This window comes from Canis lupus, chromosome 24 (assembly GCF_003254725.2).
Source record: "Canis lupus dingo isolate Sandy chromosome 24, ASM325472v2, whole genome shotgun sequence".
In the NCBI taxonomy this organism is placed as follows: Eukaryota; Metazoa; Chordata; class Mammalia; order Carnivora; family Canidae; genus Canis; species Canis lupus.
Genome location: NC_064266.1, coordinates 24,815,831 through 24,839,372, shown reverse-complemented (window position 1 = coordinate 24,839,372; position 23,542 = coordinate 24,815,831). Strand labels below are relative to the sequence as shown.

General features: G+C 40.3%; 1 protein-coding gene and 1 pseudogene across 7 annotated transcripts in view; one reads left to right on the top strand and one right to left on the bottom strand.

The window, feature by feature from the left end:
- Positions 1–23,542, bottom strand: part of PHF20 (PHD finger protein 20) — a 145,215-nt gene that overhangs the window by 27,270 nt on the left and 94,403 nt on the right. For all 7 annotated transcript variants that reach the window (XM_035705931.2, XM_049100464.1, XM_025469908.3 and 4 more), the window contains 3 exons: positions 11,474–11,752; positions 1,919–2,017; positions 669–833 (listed from right to left, as the gene is read on the bottom strand). In XM_035705931.2, the coding sequence (XP_035561824.1) occupies positions 669–833; positions 1,919–2,017; positions 11,474–11,752 (543 nt within the window). The remainder of the gene's footprint in view (positions 1–668; positions 834–1,918; positions 2,018–11,473; positions 11,753–23,542) is intronic.
- On the top strand, positions 9,600–10,096 carry LOC112673432 (U1 small nuclear ribonucleoprotein C-like; annotated as a pseudogene).

Genomic DNA, 23,542 nt, shown 5'->3' with positions numbered 1-23,542 from the left:
TTCTCATGGACTACACAGATCATCATCCTAATGACTTAAACATGTTCCTCAACCTCATCTCTTCCAGCCAGAATGGCTTACTGTCAAGTCTACATCCAGAGCCACCTTTAAAACTCTGTAGACAATGGGAAATGAAGAAGGGGCAGATTCCAGGGATAATCAGAACCAGAATCACTAGATCTCGGTGCCTGATTAGTTATAATGACAGCTAACCTTTACTGATCACTTATTTTGTACCAGACACTGTTCTAAGTACTTTCCATATATTTATTATATTAACTCATAAACTCACAATCACTCTCTAAATTGCTAGAGAAGATGATTCAAGGTTGACTCAGATTCCCCCAAGCAACCAGGTTAGATATAGAGTCCATCAATAAGAAATGCAGGAATGAAAGGGGCAGGTGTGAAAGAGAATGGGGTATGATGGCTTTGGTTATAGACATACTGGCTGGAGGTAAGAGACCAACTAAGACCAAAGTTGGAGAGAAGGGAAGTTCAGAAAAGGCACACCTAATAGCCTTTGCTTTAGTTGATGTACTTCTTTATTTTGAAAACAGACTGTACTTGCAGAGGGCCTGGGGAGTAAGTTACAGTATCAACATAATCCAGCCTTCTCTGCGTACAGTGCTATTACAAATGATCAAGTCAGCAGACAGCCTCCTTACCAGATACTTTCACTTTCCCTTTATGGTTTCCAGATTCTGAGCCATGGAGCTGTGGGCTCATATGGACCCCAGACTTATGTGAGGACCCACACCTGTTGACAGCAAATGCCTTGGGTGGAGAAGGTTCCTGGGAGGTATCACTGATCTCCTCACTGCAAGGGCATTCTGGAAGACAGGATCAAGAGGAATTAGCACCCCCACATATTATCAGGGCATTCCAGAATCAATCCTATCCAACCAATAGCTTCACTGTTCAAATAATTCCAAGACAAAGAGGCAATTAAACTATAAAGGGACAGATTTAGGGATTAATACTTCTAGCAACCCCCAAGAACCTCAAAACCAAAAGCTTCCTCCTCACCATCACCCTTCTCCCCTTTTTTCTGATAAGACTGTTTTTCTAAGCCAGAAGATACATTAAGAATAAAACATGGCATCCCTTTGGCTCCCAAAGTTGAAACACTGATTTTCTTAACCAACATCTTTGTAGGAGCTAGACACACACTTTATAAGAAGTGAATCCTTTATTGAAAGGGTCCAGAGATATGTTTTTAAGAGTTGTGTGTAGAGGTCCGGGGAGGTTCAGCCAGTTTAGCATCTGCCTTCAGCTCAGGTTGGGATTTCAGGATCATGAGATCGAGCCCCACTTTGGGCTCTGTGCTCAGCACAGAGTCTGCTTAAGAATCTCTCTCCTTCTCACTCTGCCTCTGTCCCTCAACCTCAGCTCTATTCTCATAAATAAATAAATAAACAAATGAACAAACAAACCTTAAAAAAAAAAAGAACAAGAGTTGTGTGTACAAGGGGCACTTGGCTGGCTCAGCTTGTACAGCATGCAACTCTTGTGAGTTATGGCCCCACATTGTGAGTTATGGCCCCACGATGTGTGTAGAAATTACTTAAAAATAAAGTCTTAAAAAGAAAAGAAAGAGTTGTGTGTGCAAACAAATACAGTCATTCATCTATATATCTTCTACTATAATGCTTTCACACGCACTACCATATGACAGGTAATACTGGCCAGTGCAGCAAGAAAGAAGGCCTTCCTAAATGCCAATATGGCCTTGTAACACCTGGATGAATAGATTCCTCCCCTACCAAGGGGAGGCTGAGCCCACAAGCTCCTGTAAAGGCCTTCTGGACCCTCTTCTCCTCCATGCAAGCTCAGAGACCAGGACTGGGGACAAAGTAATCCCTCCACACCCATGGTAAGAAACCCAAGTGAAACACCCCAAAGGATAAAAAATTACCAGGTTTGGTTTTCTTTTTCTTTTTCTTTTTTTTCTTTGGCTTCACTCTCACAAATTCTTTGAATTTCTTCTCTTTATTCTTTTCCTTATCTTTTGCAGCTGGAATTAAAAATAAGTATTAGTCTTGGCTTTCTAACATTTTGTTTTCAACACTAAGATGTTTATTCTCAAGTAAGTATGTCCAATGTGAAGAACTAAAACAGGCAACAGAGATGCCTGGGTGGCTCAGTGGTTGAGTGCCTGCCTTTGGCCCAGGGCGTGATCCTGGAGTCCCAGGATCGAGTTCTGCATTGGGCTCTCTGCATGGAGCCTGCTTCTCTCTCTGCCTATGTCTCTGCCTCTCTCTCTCTGTGTCTCTCATGAATAAATAAATAAAATCCTTTTTAAAAAATTAAAAAAAAAAATAATGAAAAATAAAATGAGCAACAGAACAGAGTTCTAGATCTGGTTCTGCCTAGGAGGTTATTTTCTATCTCTCTCAAGGCTCTGGAACCGCCTTCTCCATCGTCTAGCCTTTAGATCAATGGTGAGCAAACTCTGGCCCACCACCTGTTATTTTAAGCTTTATTAAAATACAGTAGGCTTATTCATTACATATTGATGATGTGGCTGCTTTCATGCTTCAACAGCAGAGTTGAGGAGTGAAGATGAAGACTTTATAGCCCTCAAAGCTGAAAATATTTGTCTGGCCCTTTACAGGTTGAGTTTGCCAACCCTACATAGACCATGACTCCTCATTGGCTATATATTACAATCACTGGGTGAGATTTTTAAAAAGTGAATGCCCAGGTCCCACCCACAGAGATGCTGATTTACATGGCTTAAGGTGTGACCTGTATGTCAAACATTTTGTTTCTTTTTTTTATAATTGAGGTACAATTCACATAATGTAAAATTACTCCTTTAAAAATGACAGTTGACACCTTCGAAATACCACAACTTCCTTATCTGCTACTCTTCATAGCAAACTCAAGTCCATCAACACTCCCTGTCCAAACTTCTCACTTCATAGTTTTTCCTAATTCTATTCTAAAAAGTTTCTCACCTATCACTCTGAGACTATTATCAGTTTTCAAAGTTAACAATAGCTCTACCATTGCAAAAACCCAGTTGTTTTGCTTATAAAATATGTCCATAGCATTTCAAGTAATTGATCATACCTTACTCTGTGTAAAGAAGTGTTTAAGCACACATATCCTAGGACTTAACTACTCTACTCCTAGATATTTACTCAGGAGAAGAGATACTGTGTCTACACAAAGATGTGTACATGAATGCTCACTTAAGCTGTAGTTGGATCACACAAAGGAAAAACTGCCCAAATGTGAATCATTTGTGGTGTGTTCACACAAAGGAATATTTTTCAGCAATAAAAGCATGAATTATTAATATGTGCAGTAAAGTAAGTGAATCTCAAGGTAAGTATGTTAAGTGAAAGGAGCCAGATAAAATTCATGATCCCATTTGTATAAAATCCTAGAAATGAAAAGTAATCTATAAAAACAGAAGGCAGAGTAGTGGCTTCTTGATGAAAGGAAGGGATGGGTGGAAAGGAGGAATTAAAAAGGGGCATGGGGTGGGGGTGCGCCTGGGTGGCTCAGATCATGATCCTCAGGTCCTGGGACAGAACCCTGTGTCAGGCTCCCTGCTCAGTAGGGAGTCTGCTTCTCCCTTTCACTCTGCCCCTGAGTGTCTCTCTCTCTTTCTCTCTCTCGTATGTGCACATGCATGCTGTCTAATAAATTAAAAAAAAAAAATCTTAAAAAAAGTTTTTTTAAATAGAAAAAAGGGGGCATGGGGAAAATCCGGAAGGCAATTAGATGTATTTACTATCTTGACTATGTTGCTCTTCAAATTATACAATTTAAATATGGGCAGGAAAAAAAAAAAAAAATAAATAAATAAATAAATAAATAAATAAATAAGGGCAGTTCATTGCACAATTAAGCTTTGATAAGCTGTGGAAAACAAAAACAAAAACAAAAACAGTGATATGTAGTACATTCACAATGTTGTGCAATCAGCTCTTCCTAGCTCTAAAACATTCCCATCACTCCTAAGGAAAATTCTTTACCACTAAGCAGTTTCTCCCCAGCCCCTCAACCCCTATCAGACCACCAATCCACACGTGTGGGTACAGATTTATTTATTCTGGACATTTCATAAAAATGCAATCACACAACGCGTGACCTTCTGTGTCTGGCTTCTTTTACTTAGTATAATGTTTCCAGGGGCATCAAAAACACTCTTCAAGTGATTCTGATATGGAATCAAGATGATCACAAAGCAATTATGGGGTAAGGTAAACAATCAGATTCAACTGATTTTAACTAAGTCAATACAAATAGGATTTCCTGTTACTTGTAACTAAAAGTATCCCAAGTCTTGCAGATGGTCTGAAATGTGGTCACCTTAAACTTTAAAGAGTCCCCTCCTGAGGCTTCAATTAGAGGAGTAAACAATGAGGATAAAAAGAAGAGCTATTCTAGAAAGTTGTTCTATCGAGGCCTATGTACTCTGAACACAGAGGGAAGAGAAAGTCTTCAGAGGCTCACCCTGGCTATCGGCTGAAAACTGTGAAGTCACTCATGGCCTGGGGGGGCAGAACTAACAAGAAGAACTGTCCATCATTGACTAAGCTAAAGTAGGTGATGCCCTGAGGTACAGAAGCAGACAAGGTGACAATAGGCAGAACTCATACACAAGAAATCTCCTGCAGGGACGCACTCCTACTCCCCACTCCAGGACCCAGGGGCAGGGCATCCTTCCCTGCAATCCTACAAGACCACACACAGAGCCTAGAGTGAGGGTATAGCCTCTGCAATTAGATTCAAATCGTGGCTTTACCACCTGCTAGATGCACAGATATTGGTTCAAGCTAATCCATCTCATTTGCATTTCAGTTTCTAATTTATCAACTGGGCACAACTGTACCCACCTCACAGGGTCTATTTTGAGAATTATTTTTTTTAATTTATTTATTTATTCACGAGAGACACAGAGAGGGGCAGAGACGTGAGCAGAGGGAGAAGCAGACTCTTCACAGGAGCCTGATGTGGGATTTGATCTTGGATCCTGGGATCACGACCTGAGCCAAAGGCAGACACTCAACCACTGAGCCATCCAGGTGTCCCTGTTTTAAGAATTAAATAAAGACAGTACTAGTAAAGAGGTTGGAACTGTGCCTAGCACATGGTGAGTTCTCAAATGTTAGCTGTTGCTATCTTGTTTGTGATACTGTCTCCCAGGAAGATGATGCTCATCTGCTGTCAGCTCTCTACTTGGACAGCTTGACCAATTGTCCCGCGAGCCACACAATATGAGCCTGACTACAGGGCTTCTTCCAAATTGCCCAAGCTTGGCTGCACAAAGAGCAATTTCCTGCCAAAGCTCTGGATCAGAGAGTAACTTGACACCTGAGGCAGGTGAGGCTTTTCTAGGATGGCCACTTGTCATTTTCTCAGCCTATAGGTGCCCATTAGAAGTACTAGAGCCCTTCTTCCTCCCTCTGTACAGCCTGCTCCCTATTTCTCCACCAGACTATCACCAGCTTATGAGAGCAGGACATTTAGCTCCTCCTTCCAGGAGGAAAAGGCACAGAGTAACATCACCATCATCTATGCAGAAACTGCTATACACCACAGAGCACAGCCACGTATGTGGCTGAGACAAGCAGTAACCTGAACATGTTCTGACCTGTATGAAAGGACAGCAAGCAGCTCAAGGGCAGAGTGAAGTGGGCATGCTCTTGGAGGGATTTTCTCACTGTGTATCACAGGAGGTGGTACTTGTGGCTTCACACTACCATTTCATCACGCCTACCTTCAGTCTCATTTCCCAGCAGTCCTGCTGCCCCCACCATGGATCCCACCCAAACACTAGACCCACAGGGCCCTCTAACAAATCCCTCTCTCAAACCCTGCATTTTTTCTGCCTTAGCTCACATGGCAGAGACTTCTATGTATTCTCCAATACTCATTTCTCCACTTCTTTCATAAGAAAAGAGTATGTCTTCCAGCTTCTCCTGAGCAAGGTGGGGCCAGAGACAGATGTTCTGGCCTATGCGCTAAAAACAGAAGTGATGTGTGTCACTTCTGGGTTGTACCCTTAAAAGAAAAGAGATATGCCCTACTCTTCCCTTCCCAGAAGCTAAAAGACAGGCAAGGTGGTAAGCAATTCTGGACCACCCAGAGAAAAGCAACACCTAAGAATAATGCAATGCTGAGCTGGCCTTGGACAACTTCAGAGATCTACAACAGAATCACCATGCGGAGTTTGTGATTTGACCTGAGAGGGGGATAAACCTCTTCCTCGTTCAAGCAGGCCACTTTGGTTCTCACTTTTAGGCACCATAATCTGTTAAGTTCATATTTGCTCTCTTTCCTTTAAGGGGAGAGAGAGCACATTCCTGTAAGAAAGCTAGTCTATTGCCACAAGGCATAGATGGTAACAAAGAATGATTGGGCCCACTCTAGTGCCCTAAAACTCATTTGGGCCTAAAGCTGAGGGTTACGCAGAGCAAGAATATGAACCAAGTGGATGTGACAATAGGTAATAAGCACAGGTGAGGTTTCCTCTGATTCTAGAATATTCTTTCTGGGACAAACCGCTACTCGGGACTGAACTCACCTATGCAGAAACAAATCCAAATGCCAAGGAAGCCTGAACTTGCCACTGGAAGATAGTTTATTAAACGGATTCTGGTATTCTGAGAAACCTCATTTGGAAAAGCAAATCTAAACTGACTTTCCAAATTCACTTATGTGACAAAAGGCTTGGCTGAGGGAGGGGGAAATATCTAAAGGCCAGAGTCAGAAGGGCACCTTAGGGATGGATAAACGATCATAGCCACTTATTTTCTTTGATGCCTCTGAACCTCCACTCTGCTGGGTCCCAACATGGCTATGACTTTCCTATTTTCTGGCCTTGGTTCAACTCCTTTACCCTTACATTTTAAGGTTTAACTCAAATGCCACCTATCCTCTCAACATCCCCAGCCCCTGCTCTACAGGCAAAATCTGAATCTTTTATCCACAGCCCTTTATATGTTCCTAATGTAGAACTTAGCCCTTTTTACTGTATCTGATTATGGGCTTTTTCTCCTCAAATGAAAGGGTCTTGTCTCATTCATACCTGATCCTACATTATCACTTTAAAAATAAGGAAATCAGATCCATGAAGAGCACAGATCACAAGTGAACAGCAGTAGGACTGCTATTAAGATTCAGTCTGTGGACTCTCAGACCAGAACTGCTTCTCTTGCTCAACCTAACCAGCAGGGAAATTGAAAGAATAAAAAAATAATCTCTGCAGAACATTTTCTGGTCCTCATGGAACAGAAGCACCAGGAATCTCCATCTAAGAACTCCATTAGATCTCAAGGTCCCATATGCTATAATCAGAGCACTCAGTATAAAGGGAGTACTTTTTTACATTAATTATCCCTAAGCACCGCAAGTCCTATAATAGCCTGTTTTACACTTAAGCATAATGTCAAGTTCACAATGTCTGTGAACGAGAACACAGTCTGCCTGGAGTCAGTCTCACCTTAGAACATCTCCCCATCTGAACCCACTCCCCATCTGAAATTTCAACCCGAAGGATAAAGGCTTTCTTAGAAATCTGAGCAAAACCTAGATATGTTGAGAACAGGTAAGCTATTAAGCTGGTTTTCTTTCAAATCTTGAGAAATTTAGTTATCAGATTAGTCAAGTATTCAGCAAAACCATGAGGAAACAGAGGGAAGCTTTGACAGAAGGAAGTGAGGGGAGATGCCTAGAACAGGGAGAGCTCTCTGGAGGCTTGGGGTCTGTGGAATCTTCTAAATACCCTGCTGTGTTTGCTCTCATTGACAGCATCATGATGAAGGCTGAACATATCTATTGACCCCAGCTCGGTGATGACGATGAGGACTGAGGCTCCTGCTGGTTAGCAGCACAAGCAGGACTAGTAGCCAGGGTTATCATTTCCCACCTAGAACACAGCAAGGTAAATGGTCTGGTTTCCTTTAGCCTGGTAACAACTGCTGGCCATCTCTGCACAGGAGAGTTGTGAAATCATCCATGAAATCTGTGTCCATTTGACATGAGGACAGGGGTGTGTTCCTTCCTGACTACACAAAACTACTCTCCATTTAAGAGCATATAGGAAAGGGATGACCAGGTTATACCCCAGACAGTGAGTGGCCAATGAGTGCCTCCAAATGAACCAGTTTTACAGAGGGCCAGCAGGGGAGTAACAAGTTAAAGAACAGGAATTTAAAAACTCCTTTTGTTCACCCTAAAACATCTTGTACTGTCCACCCCTGCCAGCCAGGTGAGTATACCCACAGCAGGTCTTATTATTAAAAAGGAAACCGACAGGCAAAAAATTCCCCAGTTCACCCAAGGGACTTCCAAATCACAGTGAAAGGGATCCCTCTGCATTAAGAGAGAGAATAAAATCTCAGATATATATGTTGGTATGAGACCCAAGGGGCAGTACACAAAAGTAGAAAATCAATCATTCAGGTTCTTAATTATGCCAAAATGACAACAACCTGTCTATTGATTTTATAGCTCATTAGTAGTTGGCTTAGAACTCATATCTCTGACTGCCTGAGTTAAATGACTTCACTGAGACAAAGAGCTACTATTTATTAAGAGTTACTATAAGCCAGATATTGTGCTAAGCATTTTACATTATATTGCATTTAATGTAACAAAGCTCTGAGGTAGGTAGTACTATTATCTCCATTTCACAGAGGGGAAAATTGAAGTTCAGCAAGTTCTTTGCTCAAAGTCACATAGCAAACGAGGTAAAAGCTGGATTCAAATTCAGGTGGGTTGACTCTGAGCCTGCACATATTACTAACACAAATCAAAACTCAAACATAGTTAATCGGGAATCCCTACACCAGACAAGCAGCCTGCATACGGCCAGACACCCACCCTGTACTCAGACGCATTGTACTGGGTAAGGTCCCTCCTAAGGCAATTACCATGATCAGGGTCAGGTAGAATCATGCCCCAGCACAGAGGGCACACATCATGGTGGTCAGGCAAGCATAACTTTTCCTCGGGCCCCTTATGGCTTACTGTTAAGCTTAGCCTTTGGAATAACCTGGTTCTAGCAACTCTGTCATCTGGGATAGACTCCACCCACTTCTAGAAGGTCCCTAGTCCTACCTGCTGAGATGTTACTCCATCACTATATCCAGTGCCTACTATTTTTACTGGATCCTGACAACCCAATATGGTCTCCACTTACAGGATTCTAATCTAATAATTCTGATTCTAATCTAAAAAATACAAAACATGTTTTTCTCAATAAGAAAAACAAGGAAATAACCATTTCAAATTCATAAGATTGGGGAAATTTATATAACACCAAAAGTTGGTGAGGATGTAGAGAAATCATAGAGCTAGCAGGAGTATAAATTAGAACCCCCATTCTAAATGGATTCTGGTACATTAACTAAAACCCTTCCATTTGGCATCCATTTAGCAACTCCTCTTTTAAAATACTATAAAGAATAGTTCATTCACAGTGACTATGTCCAAAGGCAATCCCTGAAGCATCATCTAGAACAGTAAAGAGTTGGAAACCTCAATGATCCTGAGTAAGAAAGGTTTAAAGAAACTAAAGTATATTTAACAATTGTTTAATATTAGTTACATCTATCATTTCCGGGCGGCGCAGGATGGAGTGGCCAACGGCCTGCAGAGCAACATGCCTGTTTTATTGGGACTACTGTGACACATAACTCACCCATGACTCTCCATCTGTGAGAAAGACACACTGCAGTGGCAGCAAACACAAAGAGACTATTATCAGAAATGGATGGAAGAGCAGGCTCAGAGCCTGATCGACAAAACAACCGCTGCATTTTAACAAGGAAAGATACCTCCGACTCTATTCTCTGCTCCTCCTCCTGCAGGGACAATGATCCCACCTCCTCCCAGGCTCCCGGGTCCTCCTCGTCCTGTTATGATACCAGGCCCCCATATGGGGGGCCCTCCCATGATGCCAATGATGGGCCCTCCTCCTCCTGGGATGATGTCAGTGGGACCTGCTCCTGGAATGAGGCCACCTATGGGAGGCCACATGCCAATGATGCCTGGGCCCCCAATAAAGAGACCTCCTGCCTGTCCCATGATGGTGCCCACTCAGCCAGGAATGACTCGACTAGACAGATAAGAAGAGATAGAAACCTCTTTATATTCATTTTATATTACTTTTTCTACTTCACCAGGAGATCATGGTGCTGTGACTCTGGGTGTTTACTTTTTTTTTTTTTTTTTTTTAATATTTTATTTATTTATTCGAGAGAGAGAGAGAGAGGGAGGCAGAGACACAGGCAGAGGGAGAAGCAGGCTCCATGCACCGGGAGCCCGATGTGGGACTCGATCCCTACACTCCAGGATCACACCCTGGGCTGAAAGCAGGTACTAAACCACTAAGCCACCCAGGGATTCCTATCAGAAGTTTAAATGTGGGGGCAGCCCGGGTGGCTCAGCGGTTTAGCGCCGCCTTCAGCGCAGGGCGTGATCCTGGAGAGGCGGGATCAAGTCCCACATCAGGCTCCCTGCATGGAGTCTGCTTCTCCCTCTGCCTGTATATCTGCCTCTCTCTGTGTGTCTCTCATGAATAAATAAATAAAATATTTTTTAAAAATTTTTTTAAAATAAAAAATAAAAGAAATACCTATGTATTTTAATGGAGAAGCTATAAGCCAAAAATATATAATGAGGTTAGAATTTCAGGTAAAAAGAAACTGAAGAGCTTGTAGAATTTATTGAAAAGGCCTCTTCGGGTACCTGACTGGCTTAGTCAATAGACCATGCAACTCCTGATTTGGGGTCATGAGTTGGAGCCTCACATTAGGCACAGAGATTACTTTAAAAAAAAAAAAAAAAAAAAAAAGGCTTCTGAAATTCCCCGAGAAACATGTAATTTTTCAATCTTTAAGTTTTAGAAAAAAATCTCCAAAAGAGTTCCTTGTAATAACACATAAACATGAGATTTTTGTGGTAACCCTTACTACCATCCTTGTTTCTATGCAAAATAAACAGTGCTGTTAGAACATATCTTCAGTTGCAATTAAGAGGAAATTGAACTTATATTTGGAAACAGCAAGAGAATCCCACACAAGTTTTAGTTCTTTTGGTTTTTTTTTTGCCCTGCTAAGCAGGTATGGAGTAGATTTGGGGGACAGGATGACTGCACCCATGCTGTTCTGAGCTCAAGTTCACTGCTGGCTTCTGAATGAGCTCCCTTTCCTTGACTGTCCCCATTTATACTAGGATGACAAGGCCTTCAAAAGCTAAGTGACTTCACAAAATAACTTGAGCAGCAGGAGGTTGAGATAAGAATAACAGATAAGTATTTCTATTTCCTTTAGGAGGGCCACAGCCCCATGATGCAACTCCTAAGGATCACTTGTGATTTTCAGTCTTTGAGATTCAATTAGACCAGACCAACCTAATGCTGCGTTTGTGAGAGAAATGCAAGCACTGTGACCTGAGTAACAGAGTTCAATATAATATAGATACAACACAGAACCAAAATACTTACTTGGAGAACTGGCAGAGACCCGCTTCCTGGTCAAGCTCTCCTGGTTGGCCTTGTCTGAAGCTGAAGAGCCTCTCGTTTGGACATGCTTCTTTCCTGGACTCTCCTCTGGCTCTGGTGACTTCTCCATCCCGTGGAAATACTTCATGTGATAGTGCAACAGTTTGGCCTTGCGGAAAAATTTTAAACAATCCACAACCTTGCACCTGAACTTGTGATCTAGGTCAACAGCTGGTGCTTTACATGTCACAAAATCATCTGTTTTCTTAAAAGTATTTGTTACTGAAAAACAAAACAGAAACAAAAACAAAAATCCCTTGTGTTTATCCTAGTTATTATAACATATGCATTAACACATGGCAATAGAAAGTGAAAGAGCAGAATGCATATGTAGCTGGAGACATCAGACAGACATCCATTACCTCCCCATATTACTATTTGGAGAGAATGGTAAATAATACAGACTCAACCATGATTCATCTTCTGACAGAATAGATCAACATGTTTTTTCTTTGTTAAGCAGTCATACAAGTTCTCAAGGTTATAGACTGTAGGGAAAGAGGAGGGGAATATCCTTAAAAACAAACCAAAAATCAGGGACCCAACCCAGCACTTATAACTCATGAGTTGGATCAAATTCAAACTTACTACCATCCTGATACTTGTGAGTGTGGACAGAATTAGGGAATATTCTGGTGGGAATCTCTTTATGAGGGATCACACAATGGTTTTTGCACAGAAAGTGTTAACTGTTGCAAAGTTTTTTGAAATTTTGCTATGTGTACCTGAGCAAAGAGACTCAAAGACAGTCAGGAAAAAAAAGGCAACCAAATAAATGGATCTTGAAGACATGAGGACAACTCAAGTCAATGATCAAATTTAAAGAGGCAAAAAAAGTTTGAAATACTCCCCACAAAAAAACAAATAAACAGAAGGCAATGGTCTGTTATGTATCAATGACAAAAAACAGAGCTGCATTCCATAACCAGAAGATATTTTAAAAAAAAATTTTTTAAGATTTTATTTATTTATTCATAGAGACACACAGAGAGAGAGAGAGAGGCAGAGACACAGGCAGAGGGAGAAGCGGGCTCCATGCAGAGAGCCCGACGTGGGACTCGATCCAGGGTCTCCAGGATCACGCCCCGGGCTGCAGGCGGCGCTAAACCGCTGCGCCACCGGGGCTGCCCATATTTTAAAAATTTTAAACTCAATCTAAATCACTCTCTGTATTTCAAAATCAGCACTAGGGTATGATTACAAAGCTGCTATGCTTGGTGATCTGATGGATGCCATTTTATGGACAATTTAAACAAGTAAGAAATTATATATAAATACATATACATCCCAAAGCAGAAAAGCCTTAAAATCACTTTCTATCTATGACAAGAGATAAAAGAGGTTCGAATCAATAAGATGCAGTTAAGAGAAGAATAGTAACATGAAATGAATTGGAATACATAGACAAAAATGGTTGTGCTGGAAACCATGTCAGTGGAAAAATTCAAACCTCAAACCTCTAATATATCCTAAAATTATTTCTTAAAAGAAATTATAAGCAATTTTCCTGGAATTTACTCCTCTTGGACCTATTAAAAGTTGAACCATATGAATGTGCCATTTTTGTAATTAAGAAAGTTAAATATTGGCTATTTCATACGGTTCAACCTAATAATTCCTTTTCTATTACGACAGTCTTAAAAATCAATGCAGACAAGGGATGCTTGGGTGGCTCCATCGGTTGTGTGACTCTTGGTTTTGCCTCAGGTCATGATCTCAGGGTCATGAGACTGGGCCCCATGTGCAGTCTATTTGAGATTCTCTCTCTGGCTCCCTATCCTTTTGCCCCTCCCCCTGCTCATGCTCCCCCTTCTCCCTCTCTGAAATAAATAAATAAATCTTTAAAAAAACAAAAATCATTGCAGACAACTCCACCTACCATCATATGAACAAAGCTAAAGTCCAAGTAGGAGAGCATCAACACCTCCTGCCACCACCTGAGAACTACAGCAGTCAAGTTCAGCCACAGTAAATTCATGTATCCTTCGGCTTGTGTTCGTAGCCCTGGTTTATTGTGATATATTTATTTATAATGGCAAAGAAGACTGCCAAAATGCAAGCATCTTTGAATTAAAAAAAAATCTAAGAGCTGAAAATGAGAACTTTGAACCAATTCCATGAAGAATTACCATTCTCTCTATTCAAAAACTCTGCACCTTTGTGTATACACAACTGATCATCTGCATAAGGCAAAGACAGAACGATGGTTAAAAAGTGTGGGCTCTGCAGCTGGCTGGCCTGGTTCAAATCCTGACTCCTTTACTTACTCCTCCTGCCTCAGCTTCTTCATGTGCAGGGTGGAGAGATTAGTGGTAACTACTTCACAAAGTTGTGAGAATTAAATTAGTACATGCAAAGATCCTAGAAAAGTGTCTGGCACATACTAAGCACTCAATAAATACTGGTTCTTACTACTATATAGTATAATTTTGGACTTCTAAATAAATGGGACTTATGAACAGCTGTTAAGGAATTAACCTGCTCATAAGCAGAACAACAGAAGTCTCCACCACCTTCAGCCACTCTGTGCTCATGCTAGAGGCAATATGGTATAATGGAATCAGCTTGTTTTTAAATCCCAGCTTTACTTTTCATTAGCTGTATAAATAAGTTGTGCACATTTTCTAAACTATTCTCATTTGGTTTCTCATCTAAAAAAAAAAAAAAAAGAATAAATACCACCTATTTTAAAGAGTTGAGGGAAGGCTATAACATAGGTGCTTGGCATAAAGAAGGTCATTTAAAGTATTAAATACATCTTGATAAACAGGCTTACATCATTTATGGAATGTAGCTGGAGACAGCCATTATAATTATCAACCACAGTCAAATTCCTCCAACCAGCCCTCATAAGCTCTGGCTGGGAAACATATCACTCTGTAAGCATTCTGTTTTTCTACATCCTTCTAAAAATGTGAAATCCAAACCAACCAGAAGGTTCCTAATATGGCTACTCAATAGAATTATTACCCCCACCTTTCAGAACATGGTACTTTTACTAATGCAGCCAAAGAGTTTTATAGATTTGTTTTTATTTTTTTAATAATCACATTACATGGTGCTGGAAAGTACCAGCTTAGTCCACCAAAATCCGGAACTTTGTGTTGTTTGCCTTTTTAAAACATGAATTAAAGTGTGTTTCCATTATCCTCAAATAGTTTTGTAAAACTACATGTTGGAAGTTACACATTTATCCCTAACAAACTCCATCAGATTATTTTAGTCCAAGAAGTTTATAAACCTTGATTCTGTAATTCTATATATTTGGGTCTTTATCTAAGTTGTTGATAAAGATCTCGTGGGACAGACCTGAGGACAGCCTTTGGATAGCCTTCAGGCTGACACCAATTAATCTACACTCTCTGGATAGAACTGCCTGAGCCAATTCAATTCATCTATGCAGATTCCCAATATACTCATGCATCTATTTCCTTCTAGTTCAGACAGAGATTCCAAAAAAGATGTGCTCAAACTAACTGCTAAAATAAAGATTCACATGGTCTCATAGTGCTATAGATCCCAAAAATTATGATATTAAAACCTAACCCCCAATGTGACAGTATTTGGAGGTGGTGCCTTTGGGAGGTGAATAGGTCATGAAGGCAGAGCCCACATGAATGGGACTAGGGCCCTTATTAAAGAGACCCCAGAGAGTTCTCTTGCCCCTTCTGCTACACGACTACACAGTGAGAAGACTGCTTTTTACTAACTAGGAAGCAGGCTCTTCCTAGACAATGAATCTGCTGGTGCCTTGATCTTGGACTTCCCAGGCTCCAGAACTGTGAGAAACAAATGTCTTGTTCCTAAGCCATCCAGTCTATAGATACTGTTATAGTAGCCTGAACGGATGAAGACAGACAGTCTACCAATCCAGTAAGCTTCTCTAAAGGAAGTAAGTTTAGGGTGGCAGAACAGAAACTCTTCCCCTCAAAGGAAAACCCTTGGTTCCGCACAGCTAAGCAGAAGGTAGGAACAGCTGGACTTCCAAAGGTAAGCAAGCATGGCACTCAGGTGGGCCAAACTGCCTTTAAGAGGTAGTCCTAGAATCACAGCAGCTCAAGTAAAGAAACTCCCCAGGAGAGAACATACTGCCAGGTATCACTGTCACAAAGCCCCTGACCAAACCAAGAGCTCTTTTCAAAACGGCAACATCAATGAGACAAAATCAGTCGCTAGCTGTTGCCTAAAGGAGTAAATATTAAAAGAAAGATTTGAGAATTATATTCAACTACAGAAGTTTGATATGTAAAATTCCTTCATAAACTCAACTCAGTGAGTATAAATTATTGATATACAAACCATTCCAATTATAAGCCTGTCCATAATCTACCCTGCACTGTTGGGAAAAACAACACAAACATCGGGGTGAGACAAGCAGCAAATAGAGTATAAATCAGTTACAGATAATAGCCTTTGACAAAATCTGATAAATTACATAATTAACTCTAATTTTGGATCCACAAATCAAAAAATAGATAAAAATATTATATAGTAATTATATAATGTTTATGTTAACTTTTTAATGATAACAAAATATTTGGGACATGTTAAAATGAAACAACAGCAAAAAAGATAAACATCCCAAGATTTAAGTAATCATTTCCTTTTTCATGAAGACCTTGCAAACTGTACAATTTTTGAACCCAACTAATTTAAAGAGATATAAAAACGGTATTTTCCAGACTTGGTAATTTTAACTTAGTCTTTGCATATGACAGCCAAGACAAGCCTATCTGCACAATGAAAGCTGCCAGTTTGGCCAGTGTAGGTCACATTGTTCCCTCTGTTTAGCCTACCTTTTGCACTTGCAAACCAAGCCCTGCACATCCTTCAAATGCCACCTACTTGCATAACGTTTTTGCCTTGGCCTCTCAGCAGAAAATAATCTATCCTGCCTTCTCTGAATTCCCATTAAGTATTTCATGTAAAATAAATCTCATAGTATCTATCCCTTTCTATCTGTACTACAATTGGCTCTGCTCATTCTTTATTCTAAAATGTTGAAATGGGGAACATGCCCCATTCTTTATTTTTCCTATGATACTTATCTTGGTGAACAACATTAAACAAGAGAAGTGGGCTCTCCAAGATGGTTTCCTCACCAAATGGGAGGGAAAATACTTATTTCACAAGGCTCCTACATGTTTCCTTGAGGTAACAGAAGAGAAAAGCCATTATTAACTAGAGTTAGTTACTTGAACATTAGTTGTCATGATGGTTGTCACCAACCTCATAGTTGTTTGTTTAAAAAAATCAAAGGTACGCATAATCCCAGCCAGAGGTCAGTGTATCAGTGGCACAACCTGAAAAATTTTAACATCTAATTGCCCAACTTTATTAGTCACACACTCAAGTTTGGTAATAAAAGCACAACAGGAACAATAAAAAGATGCAACCAGCAAAATATTTTACATTTTCAAATAATTTTTAAAAAGAATATGCATAGGGCAGCCCTGGTGGCGCAGCGGTTTAGCGCCACCTGCAGCCCGGGGTGTGATCCTGGAGACCCAGGATCGAGTTCACATCGGGCTTCCTGCATGGAGCCTGCTTCTCCCTCTGCCTGTGTCTCTGCCTCTCTCTTTGCTCTCTCTGAATGAATAAATAAATAAATCTTTAAAAAGAAAAAAAAAGAATATGCATAGCATAACTATGCCAAAGAAAACCCACAAGAGAAATACTACGATCAAAACAAAATATTATAAGAAAAATATACACAATATAATAGTATAAATAACGGCAACCCTTTGGTTATGAGACTTCAAGTAAAAAGAAAAACAAGTGTTTTCTACTCTTTTGCGCTTTATTATCTAATTAGGTATAATAGTCATATTAACGTCACAACAGAAAGAACACAATGCTTTCATATTTCTGTATTATACTACTCCCCAGAACAGTGTTCCTGTGGTGAAAGAAACATGGTGCTAGAAGCACGGTAAAGGACTAGGAGAGCCATTGGCTGCCCATAAGGCCCACTGAGCCACACACAGTCTGTGTAGATCCCAGGTCTCACACAGGTGTGTATTTCCCAATGGGAGTTAACTGTATTATATGTCACTGATGGCACCACCCAGTTATATACATCTTCCACTATGGGACACTACCATCTTTTGTCAACGTAGGAGCAGTTACTAGGAGACAAAAGGACAAGTAACTGAAAGTGCCAGCAAGAACTGTGGCTCTGAGTCTGACAGCCTGCAAGAAACTGAATGTTGCCAATAACCATGTGAGCCTGGAAGCAAATCCTTCCCCAGCAGAGTTTTCAAATGAGAACACAACCCTGGTCAACTCTTTGACTACAGTCTTGCAGACTACTCTGCCTGGATTCCTTATCCACAGAAACTATAAAAAAATAAATGTGTTGTTTTAAGTCACCATGTTTGTGGTAAAATTGTTACATAGCAGTAGATAATATAGAGCAGGATCAGAACCCTCTCATTTTCTATTTGGATAATGTTTTATACTTTTCCTTTTATGATAAACATACATTAATTTTATACTAAAAGAAGTTTTTTAAAGGATGTTTTCCTGAAATGTGGCTTAGAAATAAAATCCTATTTAACCCTTTTTTAAAATACCCATTGCCAGAACCTCAAACCTCACAGAGGATTATGACGGTGATATTTATTCTCACTGACCATACCCTAGCATTCCAAGCTCATGTCAATTTAAGTACCACCTTGCTTTCCAAACTCATCTCCCATCAACCCACAATGAGGCCTCAGCAGCTGTCCAGCCAACTGCTTCACGGTCTCATAGTTCACACCTCCACTCAGGCTTTGCCCTCTCATTGCCATTCCACCATGGTTTGGCCAGTGTTCACTTCTATCCAGACTCAGCTTACTCAACATCTAGGAAGTTGTCAAAATGGCACTGGCTCTTAGGGACCATATGCCATCAACTCCTGGCATAAATGACTGATGCACCCCATCTTAAGCACTTCGGATCTGTTCCTGGAGCCTGTTATTTGCGACTTTTCCAGCCAGAAGATAAGGGCCACTTCTCACTGTCTTATGTATGTACCCTCAGCAGCACCACCTCCTAATACAGTTGGTATTCCCGTCAGCAAAGACATCATGTGATACCAGCAGTTTAATACTTTTTTGACATAATGGGTAGAACATTTTTCAGGTGTGTGAAGAAATAATTTTATCAGCTCTGAAGCAATAGAAGGCAATCAATCAAACATGAATAGATTTAAATATTCACAGCAAGTCCAGTCAAATGCATCAAATAAAAGCAAAATATCCTTAAATATGTCCTTAAGTAGAGGAACAGTTATATAAATTATGAGAAGTCTGCATTATATAATTCTAATCAGCTATTTAAAAGAATGAAGTAGCTCTATGCTTACTGATATGGATAATCTTAAGATATCCATACAGAAAGTTACCCAGTCCATACCATAGTATATGAACCCATGGATGTTAACAGGTGAGGAAAAAAAAGATATTATAAAAATGCATAGGAAAAGGGATGCCTGGCTGGCTTGGTCAGAGGAGCATGTAACTCTTGATCTGAGAGTAGTGAGTTCGAGCCCCACAATGGGTGCAGAGATTACTTAAATAAATATTTATCTTTTTAGATGCAAAGAGAAGAAACCAGGGGACAGAAATTAAGATGTTGGTAGTGGTTATTTCTGGAAATGGGCGTGGACTAGGAACGGAGGGAGTAAAGAGGAACTTCTACATTTTCTCTGTATACCTCAGAAGCAGCAGCATATCTCACATTCAGATTGTGGTTTCTAAATACAATTTTCCATTTAAAAGAAATGGGGGGGGCGGGGCGGGGGGAGACACACCTGGATGGCTCAGTGGTTGAGTGTCTGCCTTCCGATCAGGGCCAGATCCAGGCAAGATCAGGGCGAGATCCCAGGCTCCGGGAATCGAGTCCCGCATTGGGATCCCCAATGTCTCTGCCTCTCTGAGAAAAGAAAGAAGAAAAGAAAGAAAAAAAGAAAAGAAAAGAAAAGAGGAAAGAAGAAGAGAAGAGAAGAGAAAGAAAAGAGAAAAGAAAAGAAGGAAGGAAGGAAGAAAAGAAAGAAAAGAGAGAAAGAGAAAGAGAGAAAGAGAGAGAAAGTGAAAGAAAAGAAAGGAAGGAAGGAAGGAAGGAAGGAAGGAAGGAAGGAAGGAAGGAAGGAAGGAAGGAAGGAAGGAAAGAGAGAGAGAGAGAGAGAAATCAGGAGGCACCTGGGTGGCTAAGCCACTTAAGAATCTGCCTTCCCAGGATCCTGAGATCAAGCCCTAAATCCGGCTCCCTGCTCAGCTGAGAGCCTGCTTTTCTCTCTGCCCTTGCCCCTGCTCATGCTTTCTCTCTCTCAAAAAAAGAAATTAAAAAAATTTTAAATTAAAAAAAATGAAATTTAAAAAAGGACAATAAAATCCTTAGGGGCACCTGGGTGGCTCAGTTCATAAAGCATCTGCCTTCAGCTCAGGTCATGATCCCTATGTCCTTGGATACAGCCCTGAGTTGGGCTCTCTGCTCAATGGGGAGTCTGCTTCTCCTCTCCCTCTGCCCACCCCGAGTTCATGCATGTACTCCCTCTCTCAAATGAATAAGTAAAATCTTTTAAAAATAAATTTTAAAAATCTTTAAAAAAATAAGTAAATAAAATAAAATCTTTAAAAAATAATAAAGAAGTGCTTGCAGAATGAAAAAGATACAGGAACCAGTTTGAAAGGCTCCTGCTGACCAAATCTGGGACAATGTGGGTATTAAAATAAATAATGACAGACATATGGGGCACATGGGTAGCTCAGTCAATTAACATCCAACTCTTGATTTCGGCTGAGGTCATGATCTCAGGGTTGTGAGAGCCAGACCCAAAATGGGCTATATGCTCAACAGGGTATCTACTTGATATCCTCTCTCTCCCTCTGCCTCTCCAGCTGCTCATGCGCGCGCGCTCTCTCTCCCCCCCTCCCCAAATCTTTAAAAAAGAAAAAACATGACAGACACAGATTATAACCCATAGAACAAAGACAGAATCCATGAATCCATGTGGATACAAATAAAGAAAGAAGGGAGAGCTCTTCCTTATAACAGAATACAAACTAATAAAATGTTAAGAGAAATTATTAAAGTTAGAAAGCACTATTTGGCAGCCATCAGAGTAAAAACTGTTCTGTACAAGAAATACCAACGGATGCTGAAGTAGTAGGTAAATGTTTCATGGAAAAACAATATATCTACAGAGCCTCAAAGTATCCTCTCACAAGAAATTTATTAACTATAAAGGGAAAAATAATAGCTTTACAATAGAACAGATACTATCTTAGATAAGTAATCAAAGTTAACATCACCAATAAATGGGACAAACAGATATCACATGCCTCCTGATAGAATGCACTTAAAAAGAACATCCTGCTTACATGGTATTTCCACTAGAAGTTAATAACCTAAATCTAATCATGAGGATATATCAGAAGATACCAAACTGAGGGACACCATATCCTTCAGAAATGTCAAGGTCATAAAAAACAAAGACTAAAGAATTATTTCAGATGAAAGGAGACTAAAGAAACAAACAATGAAATCCAATATGTAATCCTGGATTGGATCCTGACCAGGAAAAAATGTTTTTCCAACTTTTGCTATAATGGATATTATTAGAACTACTGAGGAAATCTGAATAAGGTCCTGATTTTGATAATCATATTGTAGTAATGTAAGAGAATGTCCTTGTTTTTAGGAAATAAGCACTGAAATATCTCTGGGTAAAGTTCTACAACTGATACCAAACAATTCAGAAATAATACTTTTTTAAAAGGCTGGCTTAGTAGAGCATACGACTGAATCTCGGAGTTCTGAGTTCAAGTCCCACATTGGGTGTAGAGATTACCTAAAAAGCGGGGGGGGGGGGGGGGGCACCTGGGTAGCTCAGCTGGTTAAACTACCATCTTTTAATCTCAGCTTAGGTCTTGATCTCATGGTTGTGAGTTCAAGCTTTGCCCAGTGTGGAGCCTACTTTAAAAAAAAAAATCTTTAAAAAAAAAAAAAAAAAAGAACAATGAACCAAACATGGCAGGGGCGCCTCGGTAGTTCAGAGGTTGGGCATCTACTTTTTGCTCATGTTGTGATCCCAGGGTCCTGGGATTGAGTTCCACATTAGGCTCCCCGTGGGGAGACTGCTTCTCCCTCTGCCTCTGCCTCTCTCTCTCTGTGTCTCTCAGATATAAACAGAAAATATTTTAAAAATATAATAAATAAAGCAAACATGGCAAAGTGCAAACTAGTGGAGGAATCTGGCTGAAGATATACAGGAATTCTTTGTACTACTTTTCCAACTTTTTAAAAGTCTGAAATTATTTCAGTCTTAAAACTTATTAAAAATACATGCAGAGGGATACCTTGGCTGCCTTAGAAAGTAGGGCATGCGACTCTTGATCTTGAGAATTGTGAGTTTGAGCCCTACCTTGGGGGTAGAGTTTATTTAATTAAAATAATTTTTTAATATATGCAGAAAAAATATGTGCAGGAAAATTACTCTGAGGTCACAAGACAGCTAAGAGGGAGGAAGATGCAAACCTCTGTACTGTCCTCACAAAAAAAATCACTGAGCATTTAACCCACAAGATGGCAGAGCTGCCCCAAATGTCAGAGCTGTGTTTGGATGGCTAACACTTCTCTTCTGCTCTAGACTAGGTATGTTCTGCCTTCCCTGGCTTCCCCTCCCCTGCCAATCAAAAGCTTCCTTCACACAGATTTCCTAGATTGTGACTCCATCCCAGGTTAGAAATTCCAAGACTGGCACCAGCTCAGCACAGCAATCACCAAATAATGACTAATGCAACAGCATCCTGGCCTCCAGGGATGTTTCTGATGATGATACCACCCTCCTTCCTGCTTACTTACATAATACATTCCTGGTGAATGAATCCTCAACAAAACAATCTCTCCCAGCCATCTTTCTAGATCATCCTGTACTCACCACTAAGCCCATGCTCCAACATCATTCTGTTTCTAGATCAACACATCTTCCTCCCTCAAATTAAATAATTCCAAAGGCACCACCCTGTCTGGAGTACTGACATCACTTGTACCACGCATTCCTCTTCAAACCTGGCCACTCTACTAAGCCTCTTACTCAGAGTATACACACTGCTTTAACAAGTACCCTTGAGGGTTGAGGGAATGTTGTATCACATGCTGTGCAATTTCTCTAAAGACAGGGACTGTGTTTATGCCTAAATTTATATAGCACCCGGCATCTCATCAGATGGCTTTAGGCACTAGGTTGGTAGACGGGAGTAACAGACCCAGTATCACCAGCCAGTAGGAAGTGTACAACTATGGCTAAGTCCTCCTTGCCAAATATTAGGCTCTTTGCCTATAAAACAGAATATTGAAAAATTAGAAATAAGTCTGAATTTCAGGATATAGTTAAAAAATTATAGAATACCCATACAATAAATTATATGTAATTGTGAAAGGAGATATGAACTAACACGGAAAAATACCATAAATGATCCCACTACTGTGTTTTTTAAAAGCTTTACCTGCATATGTATGTTTGTATATGCACCAGAACTATGCCTGGAAGGACGTAAGGCCATAAAACAAATTGTACCATGGCTCCCTTGAGAGTGAGAATATTATCTATATAAAGGAAGACGTTTCACTTTTTACTTACTTGGTTTTAATTTTTTTTAAGATTTTATTTATTTATTCATGATAGACATACAGAGAGAGGCAGAAACACAGACAGAAAGAGAGAAGCAGGCTCCACGCAGGGAGTCTGACATGGGACTTCATCCCAGGACTCCAGGATCATGTACTGGGCCAAAGGCAGGCACTAAACTGCTGAGCCATCAAGGGATCCCCTGGTTTTAATTTTTCATGGCATGTAGTGGTTTTGAAATTTATGAGGGGGAAAAAATCAGCAAAATGATTCTTTATAAAATAATTTTTTAAGACTTTTTAAGAAATCTCTATACCCAACATGGGGCTCAAACTTAGAACCCTGAGACCAAGAGTCACATGCTCTATCAACTGAGCCAGCCAGGTACCCCTATA